The sequence below is a fragment of the Platalea leucorodia genome (assembly GCF_965183815.1).
Source record: "Platalea leucorodia genome assembly, chromosome: 4".
Lineage (NCBI taxonomy): Eukaryota > Metazoa > Chordata > Aves > Pelecaniformes > Threskiornithidae > Platalea > Platalea leucorodia.
In genome coordinates, this window is record NC_138826.1 from 127,535,677 (window position 1) to 127,549,294 (window position 13,618).

General features: G+C 72.6%; 2 protein-coding genes across 4 annotated transcripts; one reads left to right on the forward strand and one right to left on the reverse strand.

Annotated features, from left to right (window-relative positions):
• Positions 1–2,764: 2,764 nt before the first annotated feature.
• Positions 2,765–7,189, reverse strand: CHKB (choline kinase beta). Of its 3 annotated transcripts, XM_082308441.1 has the most exons (11): positions 7,039–7,189; positions 6,210–6,318; positions 5,986–6,099; positions 5,653–5,786; positions 5,305–5,409; positions 4,883–4,941; positions 4,605–4,692; positions 4,395–4,503; positions 4,108–4,214; positions 3,836–3,917; positions 2,765–3,698 (listed from the first exon to the last, which is right to left on the reverse strand). In XM_082308441.1, exons 1-11 carry the CDS (start codon positions 7,176–7,178, stop codon positions 3,642–3,644), a joined length of 1,104 nt encoding a protein of 367 aa, XP_082164567.1. In that variant the 5' UTR covers positions 7,179–7,189; the 3' UTR covers positions 2,765–3,641. The 3 variants fall into 3 exon arrangements, with proteins under 3 accessions (XP_082164567.1, XP_082164566.1, XP_082164565.1); XM_082308440.1 differs by having other exon boundaries at positions 4,108–4,503; positions 5,986–6,121; positions 6,210–6,290; XM_082308439.1 differs by having other exon boundaries at positions 4,108–4,503.
• Positions 7,190–7,329: 140 nt separating this feature from the next.
• On the forward strand, positions 7,330–8,616 carry LOC309589762 (uncharacterized protein; the record flags this gene model as incomplete). The annotated part of the gene is made up of 4 exons (XM_082310242.1): positions 7,330–7,485; positions 7,835–7,936; positions 8,133–8,258; positions 8,331–8,616. 4 exons carry the CDS (start codon positions 7,330–7,332, stop codon positions 8,472–8,474), a joined length of 528 nt encoding a protein of 175 aa, XP_082166368.1. The 3' UTR covers positions 8,475–8,616.
• Positions 8,617–13,618: the final 5,002 nt, after the last annotated feature.

Here is a 13,618-nt window from a genome sequence, read left to right on the forward strand (position 1 = left end):
GGCCCCGGGGACGGCGGCTCCCTGCGCCCGCTGCGCCCCGGAGCCGGTAACCGGACACCGGCGGCGGGCGGGACCCGCTCCATGGCCCGAAATGGCAGCGGCGGCCGCCCCGCTCCGCCCCCGCGCCGCCCGCGGCCCCCGGCCTCCCCCGGAGGGGACGCGCACCCCCGGAGGGGACCCGCACCCCGGGAGGGGACCGGCACTCCGGGAAGGGACCGGCACCCCGAGAGGGGACCCGCACCCCGGGAAGGGACCCGCACCCCGAGAGGGGACTGACAGCCCGGGAGGGGATTGGCACCCCGGGAGGGGACCCGCAACCCTGGGCAGGGATCGACACCCTGGCAGGGACCGGCACTCCAGGAGGGAACTGACAGCCCGGGAGGGGACCAGCACCCTGGGAGGGGAACCTCACCCCAGGAAGGGACTGGCATCCCGGGAGGACACCTGCATCCCCCCGGACAGGGACCCGCACCCCGGGAAGGGACCAGCACCCTGGGCAGGGACCGAAACCCCAGTAAAGGACCAGCACCCCAGAAAGGAACCCGCATCCCCGGGAAGGGAACCACAACCTGGATTAGGACCCAGCACCCCAGGCAGGGACCAACACCCTGGGAAGGGTCCCGTATCCCTGGGCAGGGACTGACATTCCCGGGAAGGGACCCGCGCCCTGGGAAGGCACCCGCACCCTGGCCCCGCACCCCAAGGACAGACCGGCTCCCCCGGGCAGGTCCCTGCCCGCACAGGCAGGTCCCCGCACCGCTGCCAGCCGGTTCCCCGTCCCGGCCCCGCCGTGGGCAGCGTGGCCGTGGGCTGTCCCAGGGGTCCGTGCGCGGGCAGGGCTGCACAGGGCCTGTCCCGCTCCCCCGGCCGTACGGGGCCGCAGGGCCGGATCCTGCCGCGCCACGGCCGCGGAGCGGGACAGCGCCGGGCAAGGGCAGGCAGAGGAGAGGCCGCTGCCCGCCGTGCCCGGGAGGCCCCGGCCTTCCCTTCCCGCTCGCCCCAGAGCAGGCCGGGGGCAGCTGCCCGTGCTGCCTGTGCTGCCCGGCTGCAGCCGAAGGGCTCCGGTGAGGGCTCCGGCACAGCAGCAGCACGGCCCCCGGCCACGGCCCCCCGGCCCCCAGCCCGGCGAAGGGCTGCCGCCCCGGCGATGGCAGGGGTGCTCGTGGGGCACGTGCGTGTGCGTGCCCCTTGCACGCTGCTGTGACTGCCCGTCCGCTCGGGCACGTGGCTGGTGCCCGCCACGGCCGGGGCTCAGCCCCTGCCCAGCCCCGGGAAGACCCCCAGGCCTTTGCCCCGCTCCCGGCTCCGGGGCTGGGTGGCCGGCGGGGAAGGAGCCCTCGGCCCGTGCCCTGCTGAGCTGCTCGCCGGCCGCGGGGCTATAAATAGCCGCTGTGCGGGTGAAAGAGGAGCTGGGCGAGCGCTGAGAGGGAGCACCAGGCCCCGGCCCCCCACGCCACCCCATGCTCGGCTCCACGTGTGCCGGCGGGCAGCTCCGGGCCAGGGCAGCCAGGGCCGGGCAGACAGCAGCGCAGCCCCGGCTGGGGGGCGTGGGGAAGGCGGCCAACGGGAAGGCGAAGCCACGAGCCCCTGCCGTCCCCGGCAGCTGCCGATGGGGAAGATGTCGTCGAAGAGCTGTGCCATGCCAAAGCTGCGCTCATCGGCGTGGACGGGCAGTGCCGTGACCCACTGCCAGGCCCGGCCGGGAGCTGGCAGAGCCCCATGGGGCTGTGTGCCGGGGGGGCCAGGCTCTCCTTGCAGGGCGTGCAGAGCCACCGCCGGGGCCTCCTGCACCCCCCGGGGCACCAGCACCCCAACGCACCCGCTCCCTGCGACCGCCGGGCCAGCCCCACCGGCAGCACCGGGGAGCGGAGCCGAGCCCCCAGCACCGGCAGCACGGGCTGGGTCAGGACCAGGGCCCGAAGCCCCAGGGCTGCACTGGGGGTGTGGGGCTGAGGTCCGGGGCGAGCCCGGCTCCCCCCTGCTCCCGCGCTGCCTGCGAGCCCCCGTGGGGCCGGGCAGCCATGGGCACCCCAGAGCTGGGGCTGGGCACACACGGCCGGGCCCCGTGAGCCCCGGTCAGTTCATGGCCCCGGGGCTCTGCCGGCTGCACCACGGGCCAGGAAGGTCCTGGTGGGCTGGGGCAACCTGGAGCAGGGCAGACACAAGCCACCCAGCACCCCGGCTCTGGGGGAAGCAGAGACCATGGGGCAGCGGCACGCTTGCCTGCTCGCCCCAAGCGCCCGCGGAGCGTTGTCCCTGGCCGGCGGGGCTGCAGGGGTCAGGACAGCACCAGGCAGCCCCCGGGGACGCACTGAGTAACCGAAGGCCCTGGAGCAGCGCGGGCGGGAGGACATGGGGCAGCATCTCCTCTGCCACAGCGCAAACCGGAGCAGCTGCAATGGCCGAGACCCTCCAGGGCGAGGCGGGGGACACGGCCTGGGCCTCCCGTGTCTCCATCGCAGCCCGTGCCCCCCACCGTCCCCTCCAGCCCAGCCCCAGGCAGGCGTAAGCTGCAGCACCCGCTGCCCGTCCCAAGCCACAGCCCCTGCCGACCCCCCTGCGCGGGCTGGTGCCTCTGGGGAGAGGGACTGGGGAGAGGGATGTGGGGAGAGGGTTGGCACATGCTGCTGTGGGGTGGCCCCCCACCCGCTGCAACAGCCCAGCAGTGGGAGGCAGGACGGCCCGGGAGAGCCCGGGGCTGGGGGCGAGCAGGGAGGAGGTGGTGGCCATGGGGCCATGGAGAGCAAGCAGGCGCCGTGCACCACCGCAGCGTTTATTGGTCTGAGGACAGTTTACATTCTGCTGTCGGGAGGGGAGGGGAAGGGAGGAGCAGCCCCCGGCCCCCGGCCCAGCCGAGCAGCGACGCCACGCAGCCACGAGCCGCAGGGAAGCCAGGCCGCGGCGCGGGGGCTGGCAGAGCCGCTCGCAGGTGCTGCCCCAGCCCCAGAGGTCTGGGAAGGGTGCGGGGGGGAATGAGAGGTGAGTGTAGGTCCCCCGCACCCCTCTGCCCCCAGCAGCACCCTGGGACCTCTCAGCACCCCTGCCTGGACCCCCCTCAGCGGGCAGGACCACAGCTGCGGGCAGGACCGTGCAAGGGGCAGCCAGGACAGCCAGGACAGTCATTCACCCCGGTCCAGGTGGCGCCAGCCTTCCTGCTGCTGGCCGGGGCAGGGGGCTCCCACCGGCCGGGACCTGCAGCTGAAGCCCCACTCCATGCCAGCGGCGCAGAGGCAAGGGACGCGCTGCCACAGGAGGATGTGCCAGGGGCAGGAGGGCAGCCGCAGGCAGCACCAGAGGGGCAGGCAGGGACAGGGCACAGGCAGGCAGGGCTGGGGCAACCGCCTCCCCCCTCTGCCAGGGGCCATCTCTGCAGGAGCGGCGGCACAGACACGGCCCCGCGGCTGGCGTGCCACCTCTCCAAGCAGGGTGTCCCCTTTTCCAGGGGCACACGCCCGAGCAGACCCACCCCCCGAACCGTTACAGCCCCGCTCCGGGCAGCAGCCCCCCTCGCAGCACGGGGGGAGCCCACCCGGGAGAGGACACCGCGTCCCTGGGCTGCCCCGCGGCACGGGCGCTGCCGGGGCAGGCAGGGGGAGGCTGCGGAGTCGAGGCGGGTGCAGGCAGGGCTGGGGCGGCCGCTCTCAGGAGCACTGCGCCTTGTGCTGGAAGTAGGCCTCGAAGCGGCTCTGTGCATAGTCCTGGGGCGGGAAAGGGGAGTCAGGGACTGCCTGTGCCCCCCGACACCCCCAGCCCGGACACCCCGCGTCAGGGGAGGAGCGATGTGCAAGGGATCCCCAGGCAAGCCCTGAACAAGGCACCCACGGGCAGCGCTCACCAGGTACCCGAACTCGATGGTGGAGATCTTTGCCTGCACGATGGACCAGAGGCCCCAGAAGAAGTGAGAGGCCAAAGCGAACCTGATGGAGAGCAGCTGTCAGCCCCGCCGGGACCCCCGTCCCTGCCCCACATCGACGGCGTGCAGGAGGGAGTGGGACGCGGAGGGTTTTGGGGATGCTGCCCTCTCTGTGCAGCGGGGACCAGGGGACGTGCCCCCAGGATGGCCCCCGCAGCCGCAGGGACGCCCCTCCGCCCCGGCGTGCCCCTCACCGGTTGATCTCCATCAGCATCTCCTCCTCAATGCGGGCCTGCTCCTCATGCGTAGTGTCCCCACGTCGCCCCGAGTCCTCCGAGAGGTAATGCCGAATGAAATGCAGCTGGAAGGGGAACAGAGCAGGCAGGGACGCTGCCAACACCGGGCAGGGGGCTGGCTGCCTGCACCACCCCGGCACCGCCACGTCTGGCACACCCCCGCCAGCCTCCGCAAGGGCTCCCCTGCCTTGACCCCCTCGCTGGGAGCAGCCCCTGCCCGCTGCCGAGGGACAGGGCAGCCCTACCTGCTGCTGCCGGCTGGGGTAGTTCTCCAGGGAAGCCTTGAAGAAGGGCCAGGAATCGTGGGTGTAGTTGTAAACCCACTCGCAGAAGTGGTTGGCGATGTCGAAGCCCCTGGGGAAAGGGGAGGGTGAGCAGAGCCCCAGCCTCTCGCGAACGGGAGACCAGACCCCCGTGCGGGGCCCAGCCCAGCCCCCCGCAGCCCCCAGACCCACCGGTAGTTGTAGCTGCTGTACTCGAAGTCGATGAGCATGAGCTTGTCGGAGGAGGAAGCCTCCTGGCCAGCCAGCAGCAGGATGTTCCCTGTGCAGAGACGGGGCTGGCTTGCGGGGGCCCCACCAGCTGCCCCGGCGCTGGGGGCGGCTGCGGGCAGGGGCAGGAGCCGAGCCCGTGCCCAGGGGCGGGCGGGCTCCGCTGGGCAGCCCAGGGAGAGAGACCGGCTGCAGGACCAGGCCTCCGCGAGGGGCAGCAGCCGCCCGCCCGCCGCACTCACCCTCCTGGACGTCGTTGTGGCAGAAGACCACCGGCGAGGGGGTGGACTCCAGCAGCTCCCTGCAGTTCAGGGGAGAGCGGCCTCAGCAGGGGCAGGACCCGCCAGCCCTCGCCCACCAGCCGCAGGGACGCGGGGGCCACTGCTGCCGCTGCGCGCGGGCAGACAGAGCTACGGACACAGCTGGGATCCAGAGCGCGAGGAACCCGGCAGGAACCCTGCCCCGGGGACGCAGGGACCCCTCCGAGAGCTGTCCCCCAGCACCTGCGCAGGGCCCACGGGTGGAGGGCACCCTCCGAGGACACGGGACAGAAGAGACCGGTTTCCAGAGAAGCTGAGCCGCCCCGGGCTGCCCGTGAGGAGGCTGGCAATGGAACAGGGTCAGCCCCAGCACTGCGCCACGCCGGCGGGCAGGTCCGGCTCACCTGAGGCTCTTCATCTCTTCCTGCAGGTTATAAGTCTTGAGGTGGTTGAACTTCTTCAGCTGCCCTTCCTCGGGAAAGGTGAGCTCCGAAATCTGCTTCAGGTACCTGGAGTGCAGGAGACAGCCCTGTGGTGGGACGGACACCCCTGGGCGCTGCCACCCCACCACATCGCCCCTCTCCCCAGCCCAGCGCAGAGCCAGAGCTGCCGCGGAGCTGCTCTGCGTCCCGTCCCCGTGGGCCCTGCCAGCAGCCAGCTGGGAAACCTCCCTGTGCTCCGGACCCCGCGGGATTTCAGGGGCTGAGGTGATCCAGGAGCCCGCGCGCGCGCAGGACAGCGGCTGCCCTCACCACTCCATGGTCCCAAAGAGCCACTTGGGCTCCTTGTTGAAGGGCATCACCATGCCGTGGAACCGGGACATCTTCACCGCGATCTCCTTGGAGATGTCGGGGTCCCGCAGGTCCTCGGTCCGCAGGCGCCGGCTCTGGGGGGGGGCACAGCAGCGATGTGAGCAGCCTGCCCGCCCCGGGGAGCCAGCTCTGCCCTCGGCGGCACGAGGAGCCCCGTGGGGCGTCTCCTCCTGTGGCGGCTGGCCGCAGCCGGGGCGAGGAGCCCCCCGAGGTGAGGAGCCCCCCAAGGCGGGCTCCCGCAGGACGGGGCCGGGGGGAGAGCCTGTCCCGTACCGGAATGTACTGCTCCAGCCGCCCCTGGGGGAAGACCCCGTAGAGCCGTGGCCCCAGCGCCCGCTCGGCCAGGATGGCGAACATGACGCTCTCCAGCACCAGCGAGTCCACGCCCTGCGCAGGAGACACGGGGCGGCTGCCAGGCCCGGGCCGGGGGGGAAGATGCCGGCCGAGCCCCGAGCCCCGCAGCTGCCCGGGGGGGTCCCGGCGCCGCCCGCGCTCACCTGCAGGATGGCCCCGTAGACGCGCAGCAGCACCTGGCGGGGCTCGTCCCCCACGCTGAGGATGTGCTCCGGCAGCGCGCACTTGAAGAGCAGGTTGCTGAGCCCCCCGCTGCGGGCACAGCCTGGTCAGGGGCTGCGGGGGGCTCGCCGGGGAGGGGGGGCAATGGGGGCACAGGGAGGGGGATGCAACTGCGGGAGGGCCAGGGGGACTGGGGCACTCGGCAGGGGACTGGGCCACCGGCTGGGGGGACGAGCGAGCCATGCAGGACAGGGCCACCGGTTGGGGGGGCAACTGGGGGGGGACACACGACAAGGCCACCAGTTGGGAGGGGGGGACTGGGCCACATAGGACAGGGCCACGGGTTGGGGGACTGGGCCACCGGTTGTGGGGGTAACTGGGCCACGTAGGACAGGGCCACCGGTTGCAGCGGGGGGCAACTCGTGGAAACCGGGGCGGGGACTGGGCCACTGGTTGTAGGGGCGACTGGGCCACGTAGGACAGGGCCACTGGCTGGGGGTGGGGGGGAACTGGGCCACGTAGGACAGGGCCACCAGTTGAGGGGCAGGGGCAACCCGGGGACATTGCGGGGGGGACTGGGCCACCGGTTGTGGGGGCAACTGGGCCACGTAAGACAGGGCCACTGGCTGGGGGTGGGGACTGGGCCACCGGCTGGAGGGGGGGACAACCGGGCCGCGTAGGACAGGGTCACCGGTTGGGCGGGACACGACGGGGCCACGTCGGACAGGGAAACCGGTGACCGAGAAGCCGGGGCCGGGCGGGGCCGGGCGACCGCACCCCGCGCTCCGGCCTCCCGCTTCCCCCTCCTACCTGACGGGCCCGATCCCGAACTCCTCCGGCCCGATGAGCTTCCAGGAACCGGCGAGGAACTCCCGGCACCAGGCGTAGGCCTGCAGGCGGGTGGCGGCGGGCACGGTCCCGGCCCCGCTGCCCCGTCCCGCCGCCGCCATGGCCGCCAAGCCCCGCCCCGCTGGGCCGCGACGGGCGGCTCCGCCGCCCGTCGCGGCCCAGCGGGGCGGGGCTTGGCGCTGACTGAGCCAATGGCAAAGCGCGCCCGGCGATGACGCAGCCAAGCGTAGCCAATGGGCTTGAGCGGCGGGGATGCGGCGGAACGTGGAGGTGAAGGCGCGGCTGAGGGCGCCGGCCCAGGCCCGGGCCCAAGTCCAGGCCCGAGCCCAAGCCCAGGCCCAAGTCCTGGGCCAGGCCGACACCTTCTTCCGCGTCCCGCGGGGCCGCCTCAAGCTGCGGCGAACCCCGGTGAGTGCGGGGCCTGGGGCGGGGGTCCCTGGGCGGCAGGCGGGGGGACCGGCGCGACCGTGACCCTTTCTGACCCTGAGCCTGACCCTGACCCTGCCTCTCCTGCCTGACCCTGACCTTGCCTGACCCTGACCCTGCCTGACCCTGCCTCTCCTGCCTGACCCTGACCCTGCCTGACCCTGACCCTGCCTGACCCTGCCTCTCCTGCCTGACCCTGACCCTGCCTGACCCTGACCCTGCCTGACCCTGCCTCTCCTGCCTGACCTTGACCCTGCTTGACCCTGCCTGACCCTGACCCTGCCTGACCCTGACCCTGCCTCTGCCTGACCCTGACCTGCTGCCTTCCCAGGATGGACGGGGGGAGCTGATCTTCTACGAGCGCCCTGACGCCCTCGGCCCCAAGCTCTCCTGCTTCAGCATCACCCCCACGGACGACCCCGACGGCCTGGAGGTAAGCGCTGGGGGGCCCCCCCGGCCCTGGCTGCTCCCCAGCGAGGGGCTGCGTGGGGCACCCGGCCCCCATGGCCCGGCCAGGGCCTCGCCGGGGGCTTGTACCCTTGGCTTTGCCGCCTGGCACAGCCCGGCGCTGCGGCTGTCCCTTCCCGGGGTGGCTGCCGGCGGCGGGCAGCTCCTCTCCTGGTGCGCAGGCGGTGCTGGGACAGGCGCTGGGCGTGCTGGGCGTGGTGAGGAAGGAGCGCCTCCTCTACCTCGTGGGCCAGACCCGGGTGCACCTGGACAGCGTGGAGGGGCTGGGGGACTTCCTGGAGCTGGAGGTGAGCGGGGCACCACTGGGGTGTGGGTGCTGGCCCCAGGGCGCCCGGGACTCACCCTCCCCGTGCCCGCAGGTGGTGCTGACTGAGGAGCAGACCGTGGAGGACGGCGAGCGCGTGGCCCACCAGCTGATGAAGGAGCTGGGGGTCGAGGAGGAGGACCTGATCTCCGGGGCCTACCTGGACCTTCTCCTGGCCAAGGGGGAGTCGGGCTCGTGAGGGCTCGCTGGTGTTCCCGTGCCGGGGGCAGAGCCCCCTCGCCGCCGCCACTGACCCGGGCTGTGACAGCCGAGCACGGTGGGGACGGGGCCAGCCCGCCCCACGGACGGCTGCTGCCCCGTGCCCTTTGCTGCACAATAAAAGCTGGGGACCGATGGTATCTGTGCCTGGGACCGGTCGCTCCGGTGGGTGCCAGGGCCTCGGTGCTGAGGTCAGGGCACCCGCGGCCGCCCCTTGCCGCCCGCCCTGTGCCAGCGGAGGGGCTGGGCTGCAGCAGGGAGAGGGGTGCCAGCCCTGGGGCGGCCCCGAGCTGCCCTCCCGCGGGGCGTGGGGCCCTGGGGAAGGGGCGCAGGAGGGGCCAGCTTGGCTGCGAGGGGAGGGAGAGGTTTGTGAGGGGCAGCAGCGCTCAGCCCTGAGCCGGGATTACGTCCTCTCCCCTCGCTCGGCACCAGCCGGGGCCATGGGCTGTGCCGGGAGCGGAGCCCGGCGGTGCCACGGGCCGAGGGGGGGCTCTGGGCTGCTGCGGCAGCAGATGGGTCTGCGGGGGGGTCTGGGGGCATCTGTGCTGCTGTGCCATCTGCCTGCTGCCGTGGCTGCCTGATCCTGCCCGAGGCGGGAGGCCGGGCAGGGCCGGGCGGGCGCTGGGGGGTCTGTGGGGCGGCACGGCTGGGGCCTGGGCAGGGACAGGGCTTGCCCCTGGGGCCAACGTGGGCCTGGGGCCAGAGGGCCCATGGGCAGGGGCTGCTGCCCGTGCTGCTCCGCTGCCCTCCCCGAGGCTGGGAGCTGGGAGCCCAGCAGAGACGGGGCTGGGGGGCCCTGCCCGGCCCCACGCACCCAGCAGCGGCTGCTCGTGCTGAGTCTGTCCCTGTGTGCCGTAGCCCCTGCCTGCGGTGCCAGAGCCCCACGGCAAGGGACGCGGGGGGAGAAGAGGCTCGTGGGGAGCCGTGGGCAGGAGCCGGCAGCGAGGCTGTGCCTGGTGACCGGCAGGAGGGGAATGGCTGCGGCCCCTGCTCTGCCCGGATCTGTGGCCCCTGTCCCCAAACCCGCCCCGTTAGTGGGGTGCTGCGGAGCCCCTTGTTTGCCGGCTGCGTTTCCCAGGGGAGAATCAAAGAATCACAGAATCGTTAAGGTTGGAAAGGACCTCTGAGATCATCAAGTCCAACCGTTCACCTAACTGCCTGGTCCACCTCTAAACCCTGTCCCTAAGCACCACATCCACACGGTTTTTGAGCACTTATAGAATCATTTAGGTTGGAAAAGACCCTTAAGATCATCGAGTCCCACTGTTAACCCAGCACTGCCAAGCCCACCACTAAACCATGTCCCTAAGCACCACATCCACCCGGCTTTTAAATCCCCCCAGGGATGGGGACTCAGCCCCTGCCCTGGGCAGCCTGGGCCAGGCCCTGACAGCCCTTTGGGGGAAGAAGTTTTTCCCCATACCCAACCCAACCCTGCCCTGGCGCAGCTTGAGGCCGTTCCCTCTCGTCCCAGCGCTTGTTCCTGGGGAGCAGAGACCGACCCCCCCGGCTCCAGCCTCCTTTCAGGCCCTTGCAGAGAGCGCTGAGGGCTCCCCTCAGCCTCCTCTTCTCCAGGCTGAGCCCCCCCAGCTCCCCCAGCCGCTCCTCCCCAGCCTTGTGCTCCAGCCCCTGCCCCAGCCTCGCTGCCCTGCTCTGGCCACGCTCCAGCCCCTCCATGGCCGCCTTGGGGTGCGGGGCCCAGCGCTGAGCACAGCATTCGAGGGGCGGCCTCACCGGTGCCCAGCACAGGGGCACCATCACTTCCAGGGACTGTGGTTGTGGGGCGTCCCCTCCGAGAGCCTCCTCCCCAGGAGCCCCCGCCTCGGGGTGCAGGGAGGGCCCTGCCGTGCTGCGGGGTCAGCCCTTCCCCAGCCACAGACCACACGCCGCTCCCGGGAGGTGACAGCCCTGTCCCGGGAAAGCGTCTCCCCTGCCTGCCCGTCTTCCCAGGGAAGCTGCAGGCAGGGAGCGGGGTCGCGGGGGGCTCGCCACAGCCATCCTGGGGGCACAGCCCCACCAGCACTGTCTGGTGCTCCCCGAGCCCCGTGGGGCTGGGAAGGGGCACCCACCCCTGACCAGGGACCCGGTGCGGAGCACGGGTGTCTGCCTGCGCCGCGGGAGGCCGGTGGGACAGAGCCGGTGCGGACATTGCCTGGTGGTGGTGGAAGGACGGGTGGCGGCTGCCCGCTGTCCCGCTGCTGCCCTGGTGCTGTCCCGCAGGACGGGCAGCGCCCCGCAGGCAGCTGCTGCCTGCAGCTGGGAATGGATCAAAAGAGCCCCCGGGGTTCGGCCAGCCCCCCGAGCGGGAGCCGTGGCCCGAGCGGGAGCCGTGGCCTGAGCAGGTCCGCTCGGCCTGCATGGACACCGGGGAGGCCGCGTCCCCCGCGCCCCCCAGCCTCCCCTGGGATGGGCCGAGCGGGTGGAGAGGCAGGGCCAGCGCCCCTCCGAGCTGCCCGGGGCTGCGGGGAGCGGTGGGAGAGGGGGAGCGGTACGAGGGGTCCGGTACGAGGGGTCTGGTGCGGGGCCGTGGCGTGGCCGGCCGGGGGGAGCACAGCCCAGCCCTGCCGTGAGCCGGTCCCAGCAGAGGCCAAGGAGCCGCGGAGAGGGGCTGGGGCCCCGGCCCCCCGTTCCCCTTGGGCCCCCCAGTGTCACCTGCTCCCAGTGCACGGACCCCCGCCGCCTCTTGGACCCTGCCACCCCAGTGCCCCCAGCAGCTCCTGCCCCCCGCGTCCTGCCGCCTACCGCACGGCCCCCCAAACACGCTGGCCTACGGTCCCCTACGGCCCCTGGTGCCCCCCCACTTTCCAGCCCCCCGGTGCAGCTTGCGCTCGCTGCCCCCCCCGTGCCCCCCTGCTCCCCAGCGCAAGGACCCCCCCAAGCCCTGCAGGGCCCCTTCCACAACCCCCTCGCCTCCTCTCGGCCCCCGCTGCCCCCCGCCAAGGCGCAGACCCCTAACCCCCCCGAGCACCCACCGCACCGCCCGCCCCCGTGCGCCGCCCCCCGCCGCCTCCTGCGCCCCGCTGCCCCAAGCGGGGCCCTCCCCTCCCCTGGACCCCCGCTGTGTCCCCCCAATGCCCCCCCCCCCCTTTCATTGGCCTCCACCGCCCCTCGCTGCCCCCACAGCAGAAACCGCCGGGACCTCCTGCATCCCCCGCCCCCCCGGCCGCCTTCGGCACCGGGCCCCGGGCAGCCCCGGGCCGTCAGCACCGGGCGGCTCCGGTCCTTCAGCACCGGGCCCCGGGCAGCCCCGGGCCGTCAGCACCGGGCGGCTCCGGTCCTTCAGCCCCGGGCAGCCCCGGGCCGTCACTCCCGGTCCTTCAGCACCGGGCCCCGGGCAGCTCCAGGCCGCGGGCAGCCCCGGGCCGCCAGCGCCGGTCCTTCAGCACCGGGCCCCGGACAGCTCCCGCCGCGCAGCCCCGGGCCGCCACCGCCCGCCCCGGCCGGGCCTGCGCCGCCTCCGCCTCCCCGTACGGCTCCCTGCCCCCCTTACAGCGCCCTGGAGAGCCCCTGCCCCTCCCCATACAGCCCCTGCCCCTCCCCATACAGCCCCTGTACCTCCCTATACAGCCCCTGCCCCTCCCCATACAGCCCCTGTACCTCCCCATACAGCCCCTGTACCTCCCCATACAGCCCCTGCCCCTCCCCATAGCGCCCCTGCACCTCCCTATAGAGCCCCTGCCCCTCCCCATACAGCCCCTGTACCTCCCCATAGAGCCCCTGCCCCTCCCCATAGCGCCCCTGCACCTCCCTATAGAGCCCCTGCCCCTCCCCATACAGCCCCTGCCCCTCCCCATAGAGCCCCTGCCCCTCCCCATACAGCCCCTGTACCTCCCCATAGAGCCCCTGCACCTCCCCATACAGCCCCTGTACCTCCCCATACAGCCCCTGTACCTCCCTATACAGCCCCTGTACCTTCCTATAGAGTCCCTGCCCCTCCCCATACAGCCCCTGTACCTCCCTATAGAGCCCCTGCCCCTCCCCATACAGCCCCTGCACCTCCCCATAGAGCCCCTGCCCCTCCCCATAGAGCCCCCGCCCCTCCCCATAGAGCCCCTGCCCCTCCCCATAGAGCCCCTGCCCCTCCCCATAGCGCCCCTGCACCTCCCTATAGAGCCCCTGCCCCTCCCCATACAGCCCCTGTACCTCCCTATAGAGCCCCTGCCCCTCCCCATACAGCCCCTGTACCTCCCCATAGAGCCCCCGCACCTCCCCATAGAGCCCCTGCCCCTCCCCATAGAGCCCCCGCCCCTCCCCATAGAGCCCCTGCCCCTCCCCATAGAGCCCCTGTACCTCCCCATAGAGCCCCTGCCCCTCCCCATAGAGCCCCTGCCCCTCCCCATAGAGCCCCTGCCCCTCCCCATACAGCCCCTGCACCTCCCCATAGAGCCCCTGCCCCTCCCCATACAGACCCTGCACCTCCCCATAGAGCCCCTGCCCCTCCCCATAGAGCCCCCGCCCCTCCCCATAGAGCCCCTGCACCTCCCCATAGAGCCCCTGCACCTCCCCATACAGCCCCTGTACCTCCCTATAGAGCCCCTGCCCCTCCCCATAGAGCCCCTGCCCCTCCCCATAGAGCCCCTGCCCCTCCCCATAGAGCCCCTGCACCTCCCCATACAGCCTCTGCCCCTCCCCATACAGCCCCTGCACCTCCCCATAGAGCCCCTGCACCTCTTTATAGAGCCCCTGCACCTCTTTATAGAGCCCCTGCCCCTCCCCATAGAGCCCCCGCACCTCCCCATAGAGCCCCTGCCCCTCCCCATACAGCCCCTGCCCCTCCCCATAGAGCCCCTGCACGTCCCTATAGAGCCCCTGCACGTCCCCATACAGCCCCTGCACCTCCCTATAGACCCCCCGCCCCTCCCCATACAGCCCCTGCACCTCCCTATAGACCCCCCGCCCCTCCCCATACAGTCCCTGCACCTCCCTATAGGCCCCCCGCCCTCTCCCCATACAGCCCCTGCACCTCCCTATAGACTCTCTGCACCTCCCCATAGAGCCCCTGCACCTCCCCATACAGCCCCTGCACATCCCCATAGAGCCCCTCTGCCCCCCTGCACGTCCCTGTACAGCCCCCCGAACCCCTCCTATACGCTCCCCTCCATTCCCCCATAGGGTCCCCCGCAC

Coding starts and splice junctions, on each gene's coding strand:
- CHKB (XM_082308439.1), bottom strand. CDS start 7,178: ATGGCGGCGGCGGGACGGGGCAGCGGGGCCGGGACCGTGCCCGCCGCC. Junction 4,942..5,304: donor GAAGAGATGAAGAGCCTCAG/GTGAGCCGGACC, acceptor CCTGAACTGCAG/GGAGCTGCTGGAGTCCACCC. Junction 3,918..4,107: donor ATGCTGATGGAGATCAACCG/GTGAGGGGCACG, acceptor GCTCTCCATCAG/GTTCGCTTTGGCCTCTCACT.